Below are 17,926 nucleotides of genomic sequence, written 5' to 3'. Positions count from 1 at the left end.
GTAGTGGTGGCGGCCGCACCTAGAATGGAATGCAGTGCCCCGTAGAAACGGCATGTCTGGGGCTGGGATCCGGAGCGTCCGTTTGACTCTTTGGTCTTCTGGTACCCTTGTCTCAGCTCCTTGATTTTCACGCGGCACTGCGTTGCATCCCGGCTGTATCCTCTCTCCGTCATGGCTTTTGAGATCTTCTCGTACATCTTCGCATTTCGTTTTTTCGATTGCAGCTCCGAAAGCATGGACTAATCGCCCCACACAGCGATCAGATCCAAGACTTCCCAATCAGTCCATGCTGGGGCCCTCTTTCTATTCTGCGATTGCATGGTCACCTCTGCTGTAGAGCTCTGCATCGTTGCCAGTGCTGCTGAGCTCGCCACGATGTCCAAACAGAAAATGAGATTCAAACTGCCCAGACAGGAAAAGGAATTCAAATTTTCCCGGGGCTTTTCCTGTGTGGCTGGTCAGAGCATCCGAGTTCGGACTGCTGTCCAGAGCATCAATAGAGTGGTGCACTGTGGAATAGCTCCCTGAGCTATTAGCGTCGAATTCCATCTACACCAACCCTAATTCGACATGGCCATGTCGAATTTAGCCCTACTCCCCTCGTCGGGGAGGAGTACAGAAATCGATTTAAAGAGACCTCTATGTCGAAATAAATAGCTTCATTGTGTGGACGGGTGCAGGGTTAATTCGAGTTAACGCTGCTAAATTCGACATAACCTCTTAGTGTAGACCAGGCCTTAGTTTTAAAACCAACTCCACCACTGATGCAGCATACTTGTACTCAGCTTTCCAAGTCTTATCCCAGTTGGAGGTCTCTCCATTACTAATACAGCACAATGCTGCCACTAGAGGGGATGTGACATATCCATTTTCTCTAGATTCATTGGATCACGAGTATCCTCCATTGGTATCCAGCAAGTACAAATCAGAGAATGCCTTTTGTCTGGCTGCCTGCTTCTGCCTTTAATCTGGCTACCTGCTTCTGTCCCATCTGTGTACCCTTTAGACTTCACACCCTCTACCCTAGAGAAGGAAGGGATCTTAGAATTAAGAAAGGCAGTGTGGGTAGGCCAACAATATACTGAAGCAGAACAGAAGAGATGTCTGATAGCAGCCATTTTAAATATCCTGGTCTGGTTTAAATAATTCATATGAAGTCTTAATGTATAATTGATTACACACTTCAGGTGGGTCTTTGCTGCTGAATGAAATTAGGAACAGGATAATAATGAAGACATTTTCTAATATTTTTCTTTTATGATTTTGCTTATAGACCAACAGTGGCTTAATGAGAAGAAACAACTTGCTTCCCTCCAGCCGCAGCAGAGGGAGTTTGCTGTACAGACAGAGTCTAAGTCATATGCAGAAGCTGAAGTGCAGAATACTGTGGATTTGGAGATCTGTCCTTCCCTGGTAGAGCAGAACAGGAAGAGACTGGTACAGCTGGAGCTTTTGCGGAGATACTCTTTAAAGAAAGCAGAAAGAAACATAAGGCGGAAAAAGGTCAAGTTCCAGCTGGAGAGGATTGTCAAGAAGCAAAAATTACTGGAAGCCAAGAGAAACCTAGAGCAGCTAGAGGCCAGCTGCTGGCTCAGTGAGGATAACCTGAAACAGTCCCAAGTCCTGAACCAAAATACCACAATTACCTCCTGGGATTACAAGTTGCAAAGGAGAAGCAAGTCATTGGGTTCAAGTTCCTTGCAACACAGAAGACATTCTTTTTGTAATCCTTACCCACCACATGTACCCATTTACAGGTAAGTAAACTTTTGTAGAATTTTCCATATTTGTTCCACGTTTAAGAAATATTTGCTGCCCTAGTATCAGGTAATGTACTAAAAACATTTTTATAATGGTATATTAACCCAAACTTTGTATAAGTCAAAACCCTGTTCCATCTTATAAAAGCAGCTGCACCACTCTCACTTCCCTTTAAGTCTCCAGACTTATTTTATAACACATTTTCAAGCGGTTTGTCCTTATTTTCAAGGCACTGCACCCCGCCTAAATCTTTGACCTAGTCTCCTTTCACATCGCCCCTGCCTCCTTGATACCCCTTTCACTGGCTCTCACACATGCCTCTGCACCTTTTTCATAGGTTTGGAATCCCTTTCCTGGACTCTTGGTCAGGACTCCATTTTTGCCTGATTCAAACCACTCCTAAAAACTCACTTCTGCAGTGTCACCTTAAAAGATAAGCACGGGTACCCTTAACCACTCCCAACACACCCACAACATTTGAACCACCAAAACATATATATGCTTAAGTTGATTAATCGCAGTTAACTAACGCGATTAACTCAAAAAAATTAATCTTGATTTAAAAAATTTATCGTGATTAATCGCAGTTTTAATCGCACTGTTAAACAATAGAATACCAATTGAAATGTATTAAATATTTTGGATGTTTTTCTAAATATTCATATATATTGTATTCTGTTGAAATCAAAGTGTATATTTTTTTTTAACAAATATTTGCACTGTAAAAATAAATGAGTATTTTTCAGTTAATCTCATACAAGTATTGTAGTGCAATCTCCTTGTCGTGAAAGTGCAACTTATAAATATAGAATTTTTTTGTTACATAACTGCACTCAAAAACAAAACAGTGTAAAACTTCAGAGCCTACAAATCGACTCAGTCCTACTTCTTGTTCAGCCAATCGCTAAGACAAACAAGTTTGTTTACATTTACAGGAGATAATACTGCCCTCTTCTTATTTACAATGTTTCCAGAAAGTGAGAACAGGTATTTGCATGGCATTTTTGTAGCCAGCATTGCAAGGTATTTACATGCCAGATATGCTAAACATTTGTATGCCCCTTCATGCTTTGGTCACCATTCCAGGGGACATGCTTCCATCCTGATGATGCTCGTTAAAAAAATAATGCGTTATTTAAATTTGTGACTGAACTCTTTGGGGGAGAATTGTATGTCGCCTGCTCTGTTTTACCTGCATTCTGCCATATATTTCATGTTATAGCAGTCTTGGAGGATGACCCAGCACATGTTGTTCATTTTAAGAACACTTTCACTGTAGATTTGACAAAACGCAAAGAAGGTACCAATGTGAGATTTCAAAAGAGAGCTACCGCACTCAACCCAAGGTTTAAGAATCCGAAGTGCCTTCCAAAATCTGAGAGGGATGAGGTGTGGAGCATGCTTTCAGAAGTCTTAAAAGAGCAACACTCCGATGCGGAAACTACAGAACCCGAACCACCAAAAAAGAAAATGAACCTTCTACTGGTGGCATCTGACTCAGATAATGAAAATGAACATGTGTCGGTCTGCAGTGCTTTGGATTGTTATCGAGCAGAACCTGTCATCAGCATGGACGCATGTCCTCTGGAATGGTGGTTGAAGCATGAAGGGACATATGAATCTTTAGAGCATCTGGCATGTAAATATCTTGCGATGCCAGCATCTATAGTGCCATGAGAACGCCTGTTCTCAGTTTCAGGTGACACTGTAAACAAGAAGCAGGCAGCATTATCTCCTGCAAATGTAAACAAACTTGTTTGTCTGAGCGATTGGCTGAACAAGAAGTAGGACTGAGTGGACTTGCAGGCTCTAAAGCAGGGGTCGGCAACCTATGGCACATGTGCCAAAGGTGGCACGCGAGCCGATTTTGCCTGGCACGCGGCTGCCAGCCAGGGTCCTGGCCACTGGCCCTGTTCAGCCCGCTGCTGGCTGAGTGAACGGAACCCCAGGCCGGCAGGAGGCTGAGCGGGGCCGGCGGCCAGGACCCCAGACTGGCGGCAGGCGCGCGCCCCCCCCCCCCCGTCCCCCCCCCCCTGCGCTCGGGTTCTGCGGCTCCCAGAAGTGTGAGCCGCCGCTGCCCCTCCCAGAGCTTACCCCTCCCACTGCCTCAGCACTCTGCGGGGGAGGGGCTGTGCGCGTGGCAGCCCGGCAGTGTGTTTTGCCTCCACGTGGAACCAGCGTCTGACCGGCATGGGCATGGTAAGGGGAGTCCTGGGGGGCAGTCAGGTAGCAGGGGGAGGGTTGGAAGGGTCGGGAGTTCTGGGGATCCTGTCAGAGGGCGGGGAGTGGTTGGATGGGGTGTGGGAGTCCCGGGGGTCTGTCTGGGGGTGGGGGTGTGGATAAGGGTCGGGGCAGTCAGGGGACAGGTAGGGGGTAGGGTCCTAGGGGGGCAGTTAGGGTGGGGGGGGGCCTCAGGGGGCAGTCAGGGGACAAAGAACAGGGAGGCTTAGGTAGGGGATGGGGTTCTGGGGGGCAGTTGGGGCAGGGGTCCCAGGAGGGGGCAGTCAGGGGACAAGGAGCAGGGGGGGTTGGGGGTTCTGAGGGGAGCAGTCAGGGTGGGAAGTGGGAGGGAGTGGATGGGGATGGGACTCTCCCCCCCCCCTCCCCCCGGCCTCTCTTTTGATTGTTGAAATATGGTAACCCTAGACGAGGGGGGAGCTGGGGGGTGCATGGGGGCTGTTGCCCAGATGCATCTGCTGCAGCCTGCAGGAGCCCCCAGAGGGGGGGGCGCCGGGGCGCAGCCTGGGCAGGAGGGGCGGGGGTTGCAGCTGCTCCCCACTAGCGGCGCCGCTGCCTTTGCAGGGCTGCTACCCCCCTGCACCGCGCCGCCTACTCCATGGCTGGGGCTCGCTGCCGCTGCAAACAGGATGCTCTGGCTCTCTGGTGCCTCCGGAAGGCGGCTTCTCGCTGCCGAGCTGCTGCAGTGGCCCAAGCCTGGCAAAACCAGTGAGTGGACTCTGGGCGGGGGCCACCGGGGTGGGGTGGGGAGGGCTCGCGGGGGCGCTGTGCACCCTCTAGGGGAGTTCAGGGGGCGGAGAGGGGGGAACCTGGTCTGGGGAGCAGCCCCTGGGCACGGCTGGCCCCTGGGGTCTATAAAGGCTCATTGGGATTTGCCCCTCAATGAACCGATGTGCAAGGAGGGGAGGTGGAAGTTTCGCCTATGGCGCAAAATATCCTTGCACGGGACCTGCCCCAGGGGGTGCGTGCACCCCAGGTTAAGAACCACTGCACTAAACTGATAAGATCTGTATTTTCATTTAATTTTAAATCTTCTTAAACATTTTAAAAAGCTTTACATACAACAATAGTTTATAGACTTATAGAGGGAGACCTTCTAAAAACATTAAAATGTATTACTGGCACGCGAAACCTTAAATTAGAGTGAATAAATGAAGACTCGGCGCACCACTTCTGAAAGGTTGCCAACCCCTGCTCTAAAGCTTTACATTGTTTTATGTTTGAATGCAGGGTTTTTTGTTTTTTTTTTGACATAATTCTACATTTGTAAGTTCAACTTTCATGACAAAGAGATTGCACTACAGTACTTGTATTAGGTGAATTGAAAAATACTATTTCTTCTGGGGTTTTTTTTTACAGTGCAAGTACTTCTAATCAAAAATATAGAGTGAGCACTATACACTTTGTATTGTGTTGTAATTGAAATCAATATATTTGAAAATGTAGAAAACATCCAAAAATATGTAAATAAATGGTATTCTATTGTTTAACAGTGCGATTAATCGTGATTAATTATTTTAATCACTTGACAGCCCTAATATATACATATGCAATCTGATTGTACATAACCCTGCATCATTCCCTTTTCCTTGATATTTTAACTTGATTGAGAAGTCTCTCACTAGACTGTATGCTCTAGAGTTCAGGGACTTGTCTTCTGTTTATTTTCCTATGAAGCACCCAGTACTCTTGTGGGCATTCTGAAATAATTGATTAATAGTAACAGCGTTGCTTTTTGCCTATCACTGACTAAAGTGCTGTATCTGGCTCAGATTTTGAAGCTGGCCAGTCATTACTAAACTAGCTGAGAATATCCTCAGAGAGCTCTCTTAAATTTGGGAACCACAGGGTAAGGGTAAGGGGGCATGACTAGACTTGTGTTAAGTGGATTTCAGTGACTCAGGGCTATAGTGTGATTAATAGTGATTACAGCTACTGAGTCTCCATGGGTCAAGGACATAATATATACTTATATAGTCACGCAGTGTATGAAAGCCTCTGATTTTTTGTCTTGGATTATTTTCACAGCTCTTTCCTGAAGAGGGACACCACCTCTGAATTATCTACCTCACCAAATACCTATAAATGCCATGAAGGCAATGCACCATGGAAAACGCTGTCTCTAGAATATCTACCCAGAACAATTAAAGACAATTCCAGGGGAGATTACCTTAATGATGAGAGGTATAGGTCCTTTGCAACACAGAGACAGCTAACTAAAAAACAAAAGACATCACTGTTTGGAAATAAAAAAGGAGCAGAAAAAGACTGTAATGGTTCAGTTATCATATTACATATCAACAAAGATAATAAAAAAATGGAAAAATTAGATGATAGACTAGTACAAACTGAACCTCAAAGCCAGACCTCTAAGAACCTCTCTCCCGATCAGCTTAAGAAGAAAGGTGAACTTGAAACCTTTATTACAGGGACACAAGTGACCAAAGTGAAGGTATTAGGAGATTCAAGTCAGCCTACAGGGAGACAGCTAGAAGAAAGTGAAGCCCAAGCATCTCATAAAAAGTCTAGAATGGATTTAAGAGGAGAGCGCCAAGATTCACTTCCAGAAAGCTTTACTAAGGAAGTGAAAAAATCAATAGTGCGTGGAAAGCCACCATCAGGTTATCTAAGTCAAACAGCAAGGAACTTGAAAAGAGAGCCAAAGTCATCCTTGCCAAGTCATGATAGGCAGTTAGTGGAAAAGCAGGAGTTTCTGATGACAGCTACTTCAGTAGGAAACCTTAATAAGATAAACATCCAGACACCACTCCGTTACATTGAAAAAAAATGGCACAGTGCTGAGGTGTTGAGTGTTGGAATCTCAAAAACAGCCACAGATCTGCTAGGGAACTGGCAAGAGGATGATGAAAATGACTTTTCTGATACTGATAGTTCCTACTCTGTGGATTCTCTCTCCTGTGCTTATGCGAAAGCCTTGACTGAGCAACTGAAACAGGAAGATTCAGACAGGAATAAATGTATCACCAACCCAGAAGATTCTGAAAGTGATGATAGTCAGATGTCTCAAGACTCTCTGGTAGAAAAAGAAAATAAAGCCAAAAAACGAAGTAAAAAACGTTTTCACAAATTAGTGGTTCACCAAGAGCCAGTTAAGTTTTACAAAGACAGATACGATCACCATATCTCACCTTTGGTGACCTCATCCACATCACGCAGTGGATTGGCAAAGACTGAAAGAAGCTTTTCTCTGGATAGCTTAGCTGATGCAGAAGAGGTGTTAGCAGAAGATTTGGTAGAAGAATCCAAATCTGATTCATCTGATGAAGTGCCTGCAGAGATATTTTGGACGCTGCAGAGTCCTAGGTCCCCAGCCATACAGACTGAGGAATACCAGAAGCCTGGAGCCTGTGACAAAGATGTAAAAGGAACAAATTATGATCTAAAACAGAGCAGTTCTTTTTATCTGGGTACTCAAACACCGTCCATTTGCAATAACACTTGCAAACAGCCATTAAAAGAGATGAAGGTTTGTTTTGTAGAACAAGAAGGGTCTGTTGATCAAAGACTTAATTCTACAGGTGAAAACCCTTTGACGCTCATTGATGCTTTGTCTTCATATGACTCAAAAAGTGAAATCAGCAGCCCCAGAATAGCTGTACCTTCTTTTCATAAAAATTTACAATTTTGTGGTGCTCATCTGAGCAAGCTGGAATGTTGGATGAAGAAAGATGACCTAAAGCAGTCAGCTGCTGAAGTATCTTTTGTCTCTGGCTATAAGCAGTTACATAGTATTTCTCATTTATCACATGGCGTAAATGAGATAAATGCAACTTTCTCCTCTGATGGATCAGAAATACCATTACCAGAAACAACACATTTCGAGATAGATGAAAACAAAGTTCCTGAGAGTGGATCTTTATTAAGTAAGATGGTCAAAGAAAATGCAAATTCTGATGAAAATTCTGTCTTAGAATCTCAAGATGTTAGGTCATTGTTTGTCAGTTCAATAGGACCGAGCACTTCATGTGTCCCCATTTCAGCATTTTCAGCAAAACGTGGTTATTATGAAGATGTCAAGTCAGTTCATCCTAAACACAAACAGCTTACTGTATCATCTACTTATGGATCTACTGTTGAATACACACAACAGTATAGCTGTTTGAAAAAAACCTCTGTGACAGATTGTTTGTTACCAGTATCTGGAAAAGAAGAGGGCTCTCCCCCCACAATTTATCCTGAACTGCCCAAGGATCAGGATTCTAAAAAAATATCATTAATTTCAACACCATCTACATATGTTTTACAGCAGATAAATGATCATGGAGATTCTGATTTAGAAGATAACTTCTTTAGAACTATTGAAAAAGAAGACACGGGTAATGATTGTGATAATTTGATAACGGAATCAAAACCATTAGATTCAAACACTAGAGATGCATCTGTCAATGCAGCTGCCAGTGGATTGTCTAAAGGGCTGTGTCCTGATACAGCTTCAATACCCACAGTAGGAACATCTTCAGAAAAACAGGGAATATATGAAAAACATGGTCAGCTCTTTGCAAAAGAGGGAACATCAACATCCTGTGATGAGGGTTTCTTTCTCAGTGACCTGTCAAACAAGAATAGGAATACTGGTATAAAGAAAAGTTATACACTTCAGACTTCTGTTGAACAAGGAGAAAATTCTGCTGGTAAAGTAGGTCTGCTCAGTTACAGGGGGAATAATTTTAAATCTGTGCAGAAGATTGATTACCAACAGTTGTCTGCAGGAGAAATAACCATAGACAAAGATTTTTCTTCTGAAAGAAAACTCTGTCACACTGGTCCTGCAGCCTTTCCACAGGATGCTAGTTATCACCAATTCGCAACATCAATAGACACTTTTCAGAAAGAGTTGGTCTGTAATACAACAAGTAGAGATATCCTAATTGAAACTGCCTTGGAGGCCCCTTCATTCAGAGATACTGAAGAATATGAACAGAAGGAGGAAAATCTGTGTTCACAAAATAATTGTGAAATTCAAAGGAAAATTGTTTTAAAGAATGATTTTCTTGAAAGTTTACAGGCTGACAATCCTGAAAGTTGCTTATCCCTACAGGTTTTGGGAAACACCACATTATGTCCTGAGACTATAAGAAAAGAAAGCAGTGAAAGTACAGAAAAACATAATTTGAGTTCTCACCCTGTAGGCCAGGAAAGGTCTTCATCCAAATATAGAAATTTGGTGGTAGATGAATTAAGATACCTTAATGTGAATTTAAATGGAAAAAACACTGAGCTCTCAACTGCAGCTACTTGTGAAATTAGAGATGAATCCACCTCACAGGCCAACTCAAGTGAATTTTACTATGACACAGCAAAAACTAATCTTTTCCTACGTGTTTCTGAAGCTGAGAAATATAATACACAACTGCAGGATCTTACAGCGATTAATGAAATTTGTGATACCAGATCTAATCTCAGTATAGAAAACAATGTCGAAAAAAGTTGTTGTTCTGGAACTAATTCTAATTGCCTCTGCACAATGTGCTGCTTAAAATCTGAAGAGCAGAAAAACAATATGTATAAAAAGGCTTTTGACGGTCTTGTGGGATATGATGGAGCCGTTCTCTCTGATGATACCCAGACCAAGAACAAATCTTTTCCTGAATCAAGAGAAGAGAGTGAAACTGCTTTTTCTTGTATGGTTCATAGTGAAAGTGATTTCTCAGGAGAGGTTTTGTTTGTTGGAGGAACCAGTAATTATGTAAAACCAAACTCTGGAAAAGTGCTTGAACACAATACAATTATATCAGACACTGCTTTCCAAGAAGGGAGTCCAAGTGTGAATAACAAATCTGAATGCACAAAGAAGGCAGCTGATCCTGAAGATGAAATTATCCTGGAAGAGACTTTGGTTCCCTATCAGAGTAAAAAAGTAAACACCACTGAAGAAATTGCTAAACTGGTTAACAGTGTCATCAAGTTGGAAAGCAATATTTTGGAAATTAAAGCTAGACAGACTGAAACCTTACATAACTACTCCGTAGTTGAAGCCCAATGTGATATTGCAGAAAGGAGCAGAAATAATTTGGAAAACAAAAGTCTGGTTCAGAGATCAAAAGATCCCAGTGATCTTGTGGCTTGCAAAGATCACCATGAGTTTTACAAAAAACTGCACACAACAGTACTGCATGAAGAGGCAGAGAAAGAAGAATCGGGTGTATATAGTGTTGGTGGTGTAGAACACACTGATGAATCAAAAACAGTGGAGATTTCTGACAGCTGCATTCAGACAAGTAGCTGTCATGAAAATAAAAGGAAAGCAAACATGGAAATAAATTATTGTTCAACAGAGACTGAAGCTGCTTCTAAACGCATTCCTTCATCACTGCATTCCAGCTCATCAGATTTCTCTGAGAATACTATAGGCTTCCTTGATACTTATGAGGAGTTGAAGCAGACTAACAGAATAATAGAAAATGTGTTGAATACTGAAAGCATAGCCAGAACAATACCAGGTAGTTGTGGAGAAGAGAATTCTTTAGAAAACGGTGAAAAGGAACAAAAAAATGCTTCTAGCAATACAAGTGAAATTTGTATAACAGACTGCTTGGTGATGGCCCATCAGAACTTTTTTCAACAAAACAGAGTTGATGGAAGCATAACTAACTCCAAAATGATTGGGAGTGAGGAACAAACTAATGTAAAAGACCATGAGATGTTGGTTAGCACAGGGAGAGGTGAACTGCACACAAATGTAAATGTTGTTTCATTTACACAAGAGACTCCAGCTCTAGATCAGATGTATTCTGACACAGACAACAGTGAAAAATTTATAATTGAATCTGAGATCCCAGAAAGATACTTTACAGCTTCCAAACTAGAAGAACAAGATGTTTTGTCCGTTGATACTTCAAGGTTAACAGGAGGTAGCCATGATGCAATTGAAAAGAAGAGCAAGACAGGTATAATGAATAAATTGGTGGAAGACATCAATAACTGTGACAGTTCAGCTGATGATAGTGAGCAAAATGTAATCAGAGGAAAATCTGGAAGACTTATTAAAGAGAATAGCAAGACAGATAAGAGTTCTTATACCGACTATCCCGAGTGTGGGGTGTCTGAAGATTTGGATGTAAATTTTATTGGAAGCAGACCTGATAATTTTGAATCTGATCCAATGCGCTTCATAGCACAAGAGAAGGAGAAAACACATCTGATAAATCTGGTACAAATGGCTAAAGCAGATGTAATAAATGAAAGTTTGAAAACGTATAATGCGTCTGTTTTTAGAACAGATAAAGAAAGGAAGGCTTTCAAAGAAAACATTGAGAGTCGAGAACTGACTGCTTCACAAAATCAAAATGAAGTTCCACCTGAAAACAAAGGCAGCCACCAACTGACAAATAATAAATTAAATGAGATCTTAAAAGAAAGTCATTGGGTATCTAAAGATTGTTCTAGAAATGATGCCAATGATTCCTCAGTACTTAATAAACAACAGCGTACCCCAGAAACTATAAAGTCTTCTGAAGAAACTCAACAGTATTTGCTTAAAGTCTTTCCATGTCAGTCTGTAAATCATCCTTTATATTTTGGAATAAATAACAGCACAGAAGTTGTGCAGGATGCTCCCACTGTGTTAAGAGGACATGTAAAGTCATTTAATAGCAATGCTGGTACGGGAGTTGTTCTTCCTTATTATGAAACATTAATGGAGAACGATGTGCATGTTGGAGCACCCAGTACGCTTAACAAAGAGAGACGAGATGAATCATTTTCTGATAAAATGCAAAATAAAGACTCTGATTTTCTGCAAACCATGATCATGCAGAACAAGCAGAGGGAAGGACACTTTGTATTAAACAACACATCTAATTATGCTGTATCTGGGCAATTTCCTGATAAGGATGACATAAATTCAACTTCTTCTATTGCAGGGTGTCATGAATCCATAATTGTTACACCTAGTCAAGGCACAAAAAATAATTCAGTTTCCCTGGGAAGGTTAGATTCTCCTGAAGATATAATTCAAAATGTGAGCAATTCTGACACAGAGCACAGCACAGGCTTAAGTGTGGGAGGAAAATCAAAAGTTCATTTTAATTCCTTAGATGATATAGTTCAAGAAGGAAGTATGGCTGCATCAATGGCTGTGTCTGGTCCACAGACTTCAGATAATGAAAATCTGCTTTCCTCTTCAATGTTGAAAGATAATGCTATGAAAGAGAAAAGAAAGCAATCACTACCAGAGGTCTGTTCTCAGAAAGCTTTTCAAAATATTAATATAAGTCAGAAAGAATTAGCACAATGCAATCAGACAGAGAAATGTTCAGCTGCAGACTATATTAAAACAGACTGTAGAAGTAATAGTGAAAGGATTCCTGATGTATTTGGATATCAAACTGAACCCAGTGAGATTCAGGCATACAGGGCTTCTAGAGATCTTTGTGTGGGATATCCAGACAACTCTGCAGTTGCTTCTGAGACCTTTTTAGAAAGTATTAATCAGCCCTTGTGGAAAAATGCTCATTATGATGAACCCTCTGCAAGATATAATATGAATTCTTGTGTTTCTAAATATGGTCTGCTGAAGAATAGCCCTGCTACACTTGCAAATGTGTTGGTAGACAGCAGAGAAGACAAATGTAAAATTGATGCTGTTTGTTTTGGAAAAACAAAATACTTTGAAAGTGAATCATTAGATTTGGATGTGCCTATACTTGTTTCTGATGATCTCTCTGTAAATCAGAAAGATGATGAAAGCAAAATTTGTTCTGCAGTTGGAAAGAGAGAGAGAACAAACACACAGCATGATGAAATCACTAAAGAGGTAGTTGGAGTAGATCAAAAGCAAGAACAAAGTCAAGATTCTTTCCAGATTTGCCATGGTATAAAAGAAAAAATATTGTGTTTATACCCAGAAGACTATATTGGTAGTTCTGGCATGAAACTACCAGAGAAGAGCTTGCTTACATATCAAAGTCTTGAACAAATTAGCAATAAGGAAACAAAATCTCTTACCTTATGCACTGTGGAAGATGTTCCAGCTTATACAACATTTCAAAGTTCCAACAATCTTAGTACCTTTGAAACCTCTAATTTGCCAGAAGACTCCAAATCTCTGAAATTTAGGCAGCTTGATGACTCATTGCAAGACATTTCTTTGACTGGCCAGTTGTCATCTACTTTTACAAATCCTCATTCTCTACAAGAAAGACAAGAGAGAGAGTTGCCTCGAGCATTTCCAAAAGTTTCTTACCCATCATTAAAAATGTTTTCAGAATATCCTCTTACTGCTGACATTGGTTACAATGAAACTAGCAGATACGATGTTTCACATACAACTACTTCAAACTGTTCTGCATTTGATATAGTACAAATGCAAGAGAGTCAATCTGATGATGCTGTGATATTTGACCAGCAGCCATCTGCTTCAACAAGTATTGTACTTTCTCTTACAAAAGAAAAGGGACATCTCCCAATAGCTGATACAAAATCTGCCTCTCAAGGATATCCTGCTGAAGATGGAAAATCAATACATAAAAGTAACTCTGAACAACTCAACAGTGAAACAGAAGTTGATAAACAACCCTGGGATAAAGTTTCGCTACAACAAGCATTTTTAGAAAACCTAAGGAAAGTAGAAGATGATGTTTCTATGTCATCATCATTAGCTGTTGGGGATGCTAGAAGAGCAACTCTTAATACAGAAGAAAATATGAGAGAGAGAATTAGCAGAAATGAGAAGGCACTTCCTGCAACAGACAGGAAGCAGAGAAGAACATTTTTAAGAAAAGATCCTGTTGAAAATCAAACCATAGCATCATCAGTTTTTGCCAATGAGTTCATGGACCCACAAATTACAATGTTGCAAAACCCATGTTCAGAAAACATTAGTGTGGATTCCAGGTACATGTACAATCTGTATGGGCGAGTATGTCCCACAGATAACAATGCTGCTGATCCCAAAGAAACATATCACGCTGCCTCAAATTTTGAAATAAATTCATGTGCAGATTTACAAGACAATTGGCAGGTTGGGCATGCCAGGGAAAAAGATCAAAGTAGAGCAAATGTAAGCAGTGGAAAAGATATGGTACACTGCAAAAATAATGCATGTTCAAATGTTGATAGTCCTGACAATTCTCAGATAGTGGCAGATAATATAATGAAGATTAAGCGAAAGACTTCAAAATCAGAAAGGCTAAATCTTTCTGTCATGAAAAATGAGAATACATCCTTCAAAATTTTACCAGAAAACAGTTGTTTGCCTCCACAGGAACCCAAGTTGGTATTACTTAGGAATGAAAAATCATACTTTACTGCACAAAATACAAAGCATTGCAAACAAGATGAACAAAGAAATTGTTTACAGAATCACATATTGTCAGCGCCAGCTATTTCTGAAATCTCTGATCTTGAATACACTTCAGAAGTTTCGTCTAAGGCACATCTTTCTTTGTATCCTGCCTCTAAATCTTTACAAGAATTGAATATGAGTGTTGAGCCTCCATCTCCAACTGAAGATGATCTTCATGGAATTGAAAGATTTTCAAAATTGGAGTCAGATAATTTCATACTGGCTAAATATAAACCTAGATTGCAGCAGAGATTGGTACAAACTCAGAGACTTGCTAATTATGATCCAAAAGGCGCACAAAACTATGGGGAGAGAAGCCGAGGCAGCAATTCCTTGGAGCCCTCTGCTATTCACTATTCAACTGCTTTGGCACATAGAGCTGGTCGTTCCATGGATATAGAAGTAAAAAAACATTCAATTAATACTTCTTTACCACAGTGCAATGAAGAGACAATTGAAGAATTGAGAGATCAACCAGAAGAAACAGATTTATTTTTACAGGACAATAAAGATGCAATGCATTTTAGTTCAAGTGATATCAATCCATACATTCATCCATGGCAGCAAGATGGACTCTGCAAGATTGGTTGGAAGCAATATGTTTTTGGTAGTGCAAGTGATGTCTCTTGCCGTCAGCCTCCTCTAAGCCTGGATAATCATAAGGTTATGAGATGCTCCAGTGTGGATAATGGACTGAACTCTCAAAACTCCCCTTTTCACTCTCATCTCAGTTCTTATGCTAATACAAAAGTACTATCAAGCACTTTAAGCAGCATTGAAGACCCCCAGGGATGGGATGATGTGAGACAGGGCTTTGAATCTACATATTCAAGTGACAACAGCAAGCATTATGTAAATGTGTCCAGTGAGATACTTGAAACAACCCCCAAAAACAGAATTTCAACATTTGAGAATCCTTCTGAGCAACCTGGAAACACTTCCATGCAAGTTGATGAAATTGTACTCCTCTACCCTTCTGAGTCAGAAACAGCCTCCAAAAAAACACAAGGCATTACCTGTGAGCAGGGAACACAAACAATGACTACAGGAAGGTATAAAAGACAGAAAAGGCACCGGAGAAGTTATACAGATGTTTCTGCAAGAAAACAAGATGCAAGTAGGAGTTCATTTCAGCGACCTTCTTCTTGGGCGAGCATGCAGAATCTGTCCATCCACCTATCGCAGCTTCTTCATAACACTTCCGAGCTTCTGGGAAACCTCTCCCAACAGAATGTTATAGATAACGAGCAGAATGCCAAAATCAATCAAAGAGGAATTGCTGAAGAGATTGTAAGGGCTGCTATGTCAGACAGTTGTACTCAAACTACAGGAGATGTAGGCATTCAAGCTGATATTTCAGAACATCCACAAAGCAAAAACAAAGAAAATCTATTGCAGGCAAAAATTGAAAATGAATTGATGAAAGCTCAGGAAGTGAATGTGATTGTGAAAGTGGTAGGTTCAGATACTGTATGTAGGTCTCAGGAAAAGAAAGATGTAGGTCTGACTATTCAAGCGAGAACTCCAGAAAGCATTGAAATGAGAATGCAGAGCATGCCTGACTTCAGTGACTCTGCTGCTAATATTTTGGGAGATTCCTTTATGCATCTGCCTTCGTTAGCCAGAGCCTCCACTCCTATTTTAGATTTTCAGAAACCACCATTCAGCACACAGCAGAATGTTGCTTTTGGCAGTCCCACAGTTTCTCCTGTTGTTGTATCATCTTCACTGAGTTCAGGACAAGATGAATCTTCATGCACAGTAGTTAGCAGCTCTACTTCTAGTACATCTCAATCTCCAGCACATTACATTCAGGATAAGAGAACTGTTGATGAATCTGATATTGCAGTAGTAAGGAAGCTATGTTATAAAAACACTTTATTAGTTGACAGAGCCTCTTCCCCTATTCTAACACTTAGTGCAAATCCAAGCAACCAGGTTACCTGTAGCAAGTCCATTTGGTCTATCAAGGGATCTGTGGAACATCCTCTTGATACTTCAAGTTCCCTTAGTAATCAAAGAAAGCAAGGATCACGTTCATGTTCTGGCTTGGGCACCTTGGAGCCTCATGTAGACAATTCTTCACAAACAGAAACAGACAATGAATCTACTACTTCTAGAAATAGCAAGGAAGTGAGCAAGAAATCTGGAAGTTTCTCAGATAAGAACACGGCTAAAGAGTTCTTAGGAATAGGTGTTTCAAAAGAATTGAAGGAAAAGCACAGATTCACTGTTGACGCTCACACTACAATTCATGCAAAAAGACTGTATCATTCAAGTAGCACTTTAGAGGTTTCTGGCCATGGGGAATATTTAGTTGATGATCTCAAAGAGCACATTCCAATGGAACGTTCACTACATTGTATGTATGCCACCAGAAGAGGAAGAGGCTCTTCAGGAAGAATCAGATATGACAAAACCACTGGAAGTTCTGATGCCTCTTTGATTAAAAACCACTCTCAGACTTCTTGTGTTGAGGAATGTAGACATTCCCCTCCAAATTCTGACTTGCTTTTTAATCAAGAAATTAGCACGTGTTGGTCAAGCAAGACAAATGCCGATGGATCTCCAGAACATCAGATAGAAGCCTCTTCTGCACAGTTCCACCATTCCTTTTGGAAAAATCAAAATAGCTGCCCTTTTCCACTTTCTAAAATGAGTGACATGCATGTACCCCTTCAAGATGATGATACAGCATCGGCTTCTGCAAGTGAATGTAATACTGAAATTCTACTAAACGAGAATGACTCCTTAGTGAATACACACAGGCCACGAAGCTATAGTCTTCGTGACTTGCCCCTACACAATAAATTTAGCAACTGGTGTGGAGTGAAGGGCAGTCCTCCATCCTCAATAATTAGTTTGACTGGCAGTGCTGCTGATTTACAAAATCAAATGGAAAAGAAGCCAGTCAGCAAACAAGCAACTGAAACAGAAGTGAAATCCCAGCCTTGGGAAAGTAGAACAAGAGAAATTGAGAGACTTCGAAGAGAGCGTGCCCAGATTATGTCTGGCATACATCTGGATATGAAGCAGCACCCTCTTACTGTAGAGCTTACTGAAGCAAAGCTAAATTATGGAATTGGGGAAACAGATGCACTGCTGAGAATTCTTCAGAATGGAACAGGGGAGGATCTGACTTCAGTTCCCATAAAGCAGCAACTTTATGAAAGGTAAATTACTTAAAATAGTTTTGTGTGGAATCTCATGCATTTTAAATACACTTTAGTAATAATAATAATAATAATAAACATAACAAGTGTTAAATATTCAGTTTATTAAAAGATCTTATCTCGAGAACAGAAAAATTTGTGTGAACAAGCGTAACGTTAAGATTCTCTTACCCGTAGTAAATGATAATTAAGAACAAGGCTTTTGCTGTAATAATGGAAATGGGAAGAAGTACAAGCTACAGATTATTCAGGTCTAACGTCCTCCTCCTACTAAGTGAACCAAAATCATTAGCAGCTATGAGAATCACACGCACCAATCTCCGCACTGTGAGCCATTGGAGTAGGATTCTGTTGATGAGTTACTGCAATGTAAAAAATTTGATGCCTCAGTATTTTTTATAACAATATTTCATTCTTGTTTCGGTTAGTAAATACTGCTATGTGAAGG

At 40.9% G+C, this 17,926-nt stretch overlaps 1 protein-coding gene across 1 annotated transcript in view; it reads left to right on the top strand.

Moving 5' to 3' along the window:
• STARD9 (StAR related lipid transfer domain containing 9) overlaps positions 1–17,926 on the top strand; it is a 192,969-nt gene that overhangs the window by 157,913 nt on the left and 17,130 nt on the right. Inside the window, exons 23-24 of the mRNA XM_026651250.2 lie at positions 1,274–1,757; positions 6,028–17,478. Of these exons, the coding sequence (XP_026507035.1) occupies positions 1,274–1,757; positions 6,028–17,478 (11,935 nt within the window). The remainder of the gene's footprint in view (positions 1–1,273; positions 1,758–6,027; positions 17,479–17,926) is intronic.

The sequence above is a fragment of the Terrapene carolina genome, unplaced genomic scaffold (assembly GCF_002925995.2).
Source record: "Terrapene carolina triunguis isolate 2854851 unplaced genomic scaffold, T_m_triunguis-2.0 Scaffold96, whole genome shotgun sequence".
Lineage (NCBI taxonomy): Eukaryota > Metazoa > Chordata > Testudines > Emydidae > Terrapene > Terrapene triunguis.
This window is presented reverse-complemented; position numbering and strand designations above follow the sequence as displayed.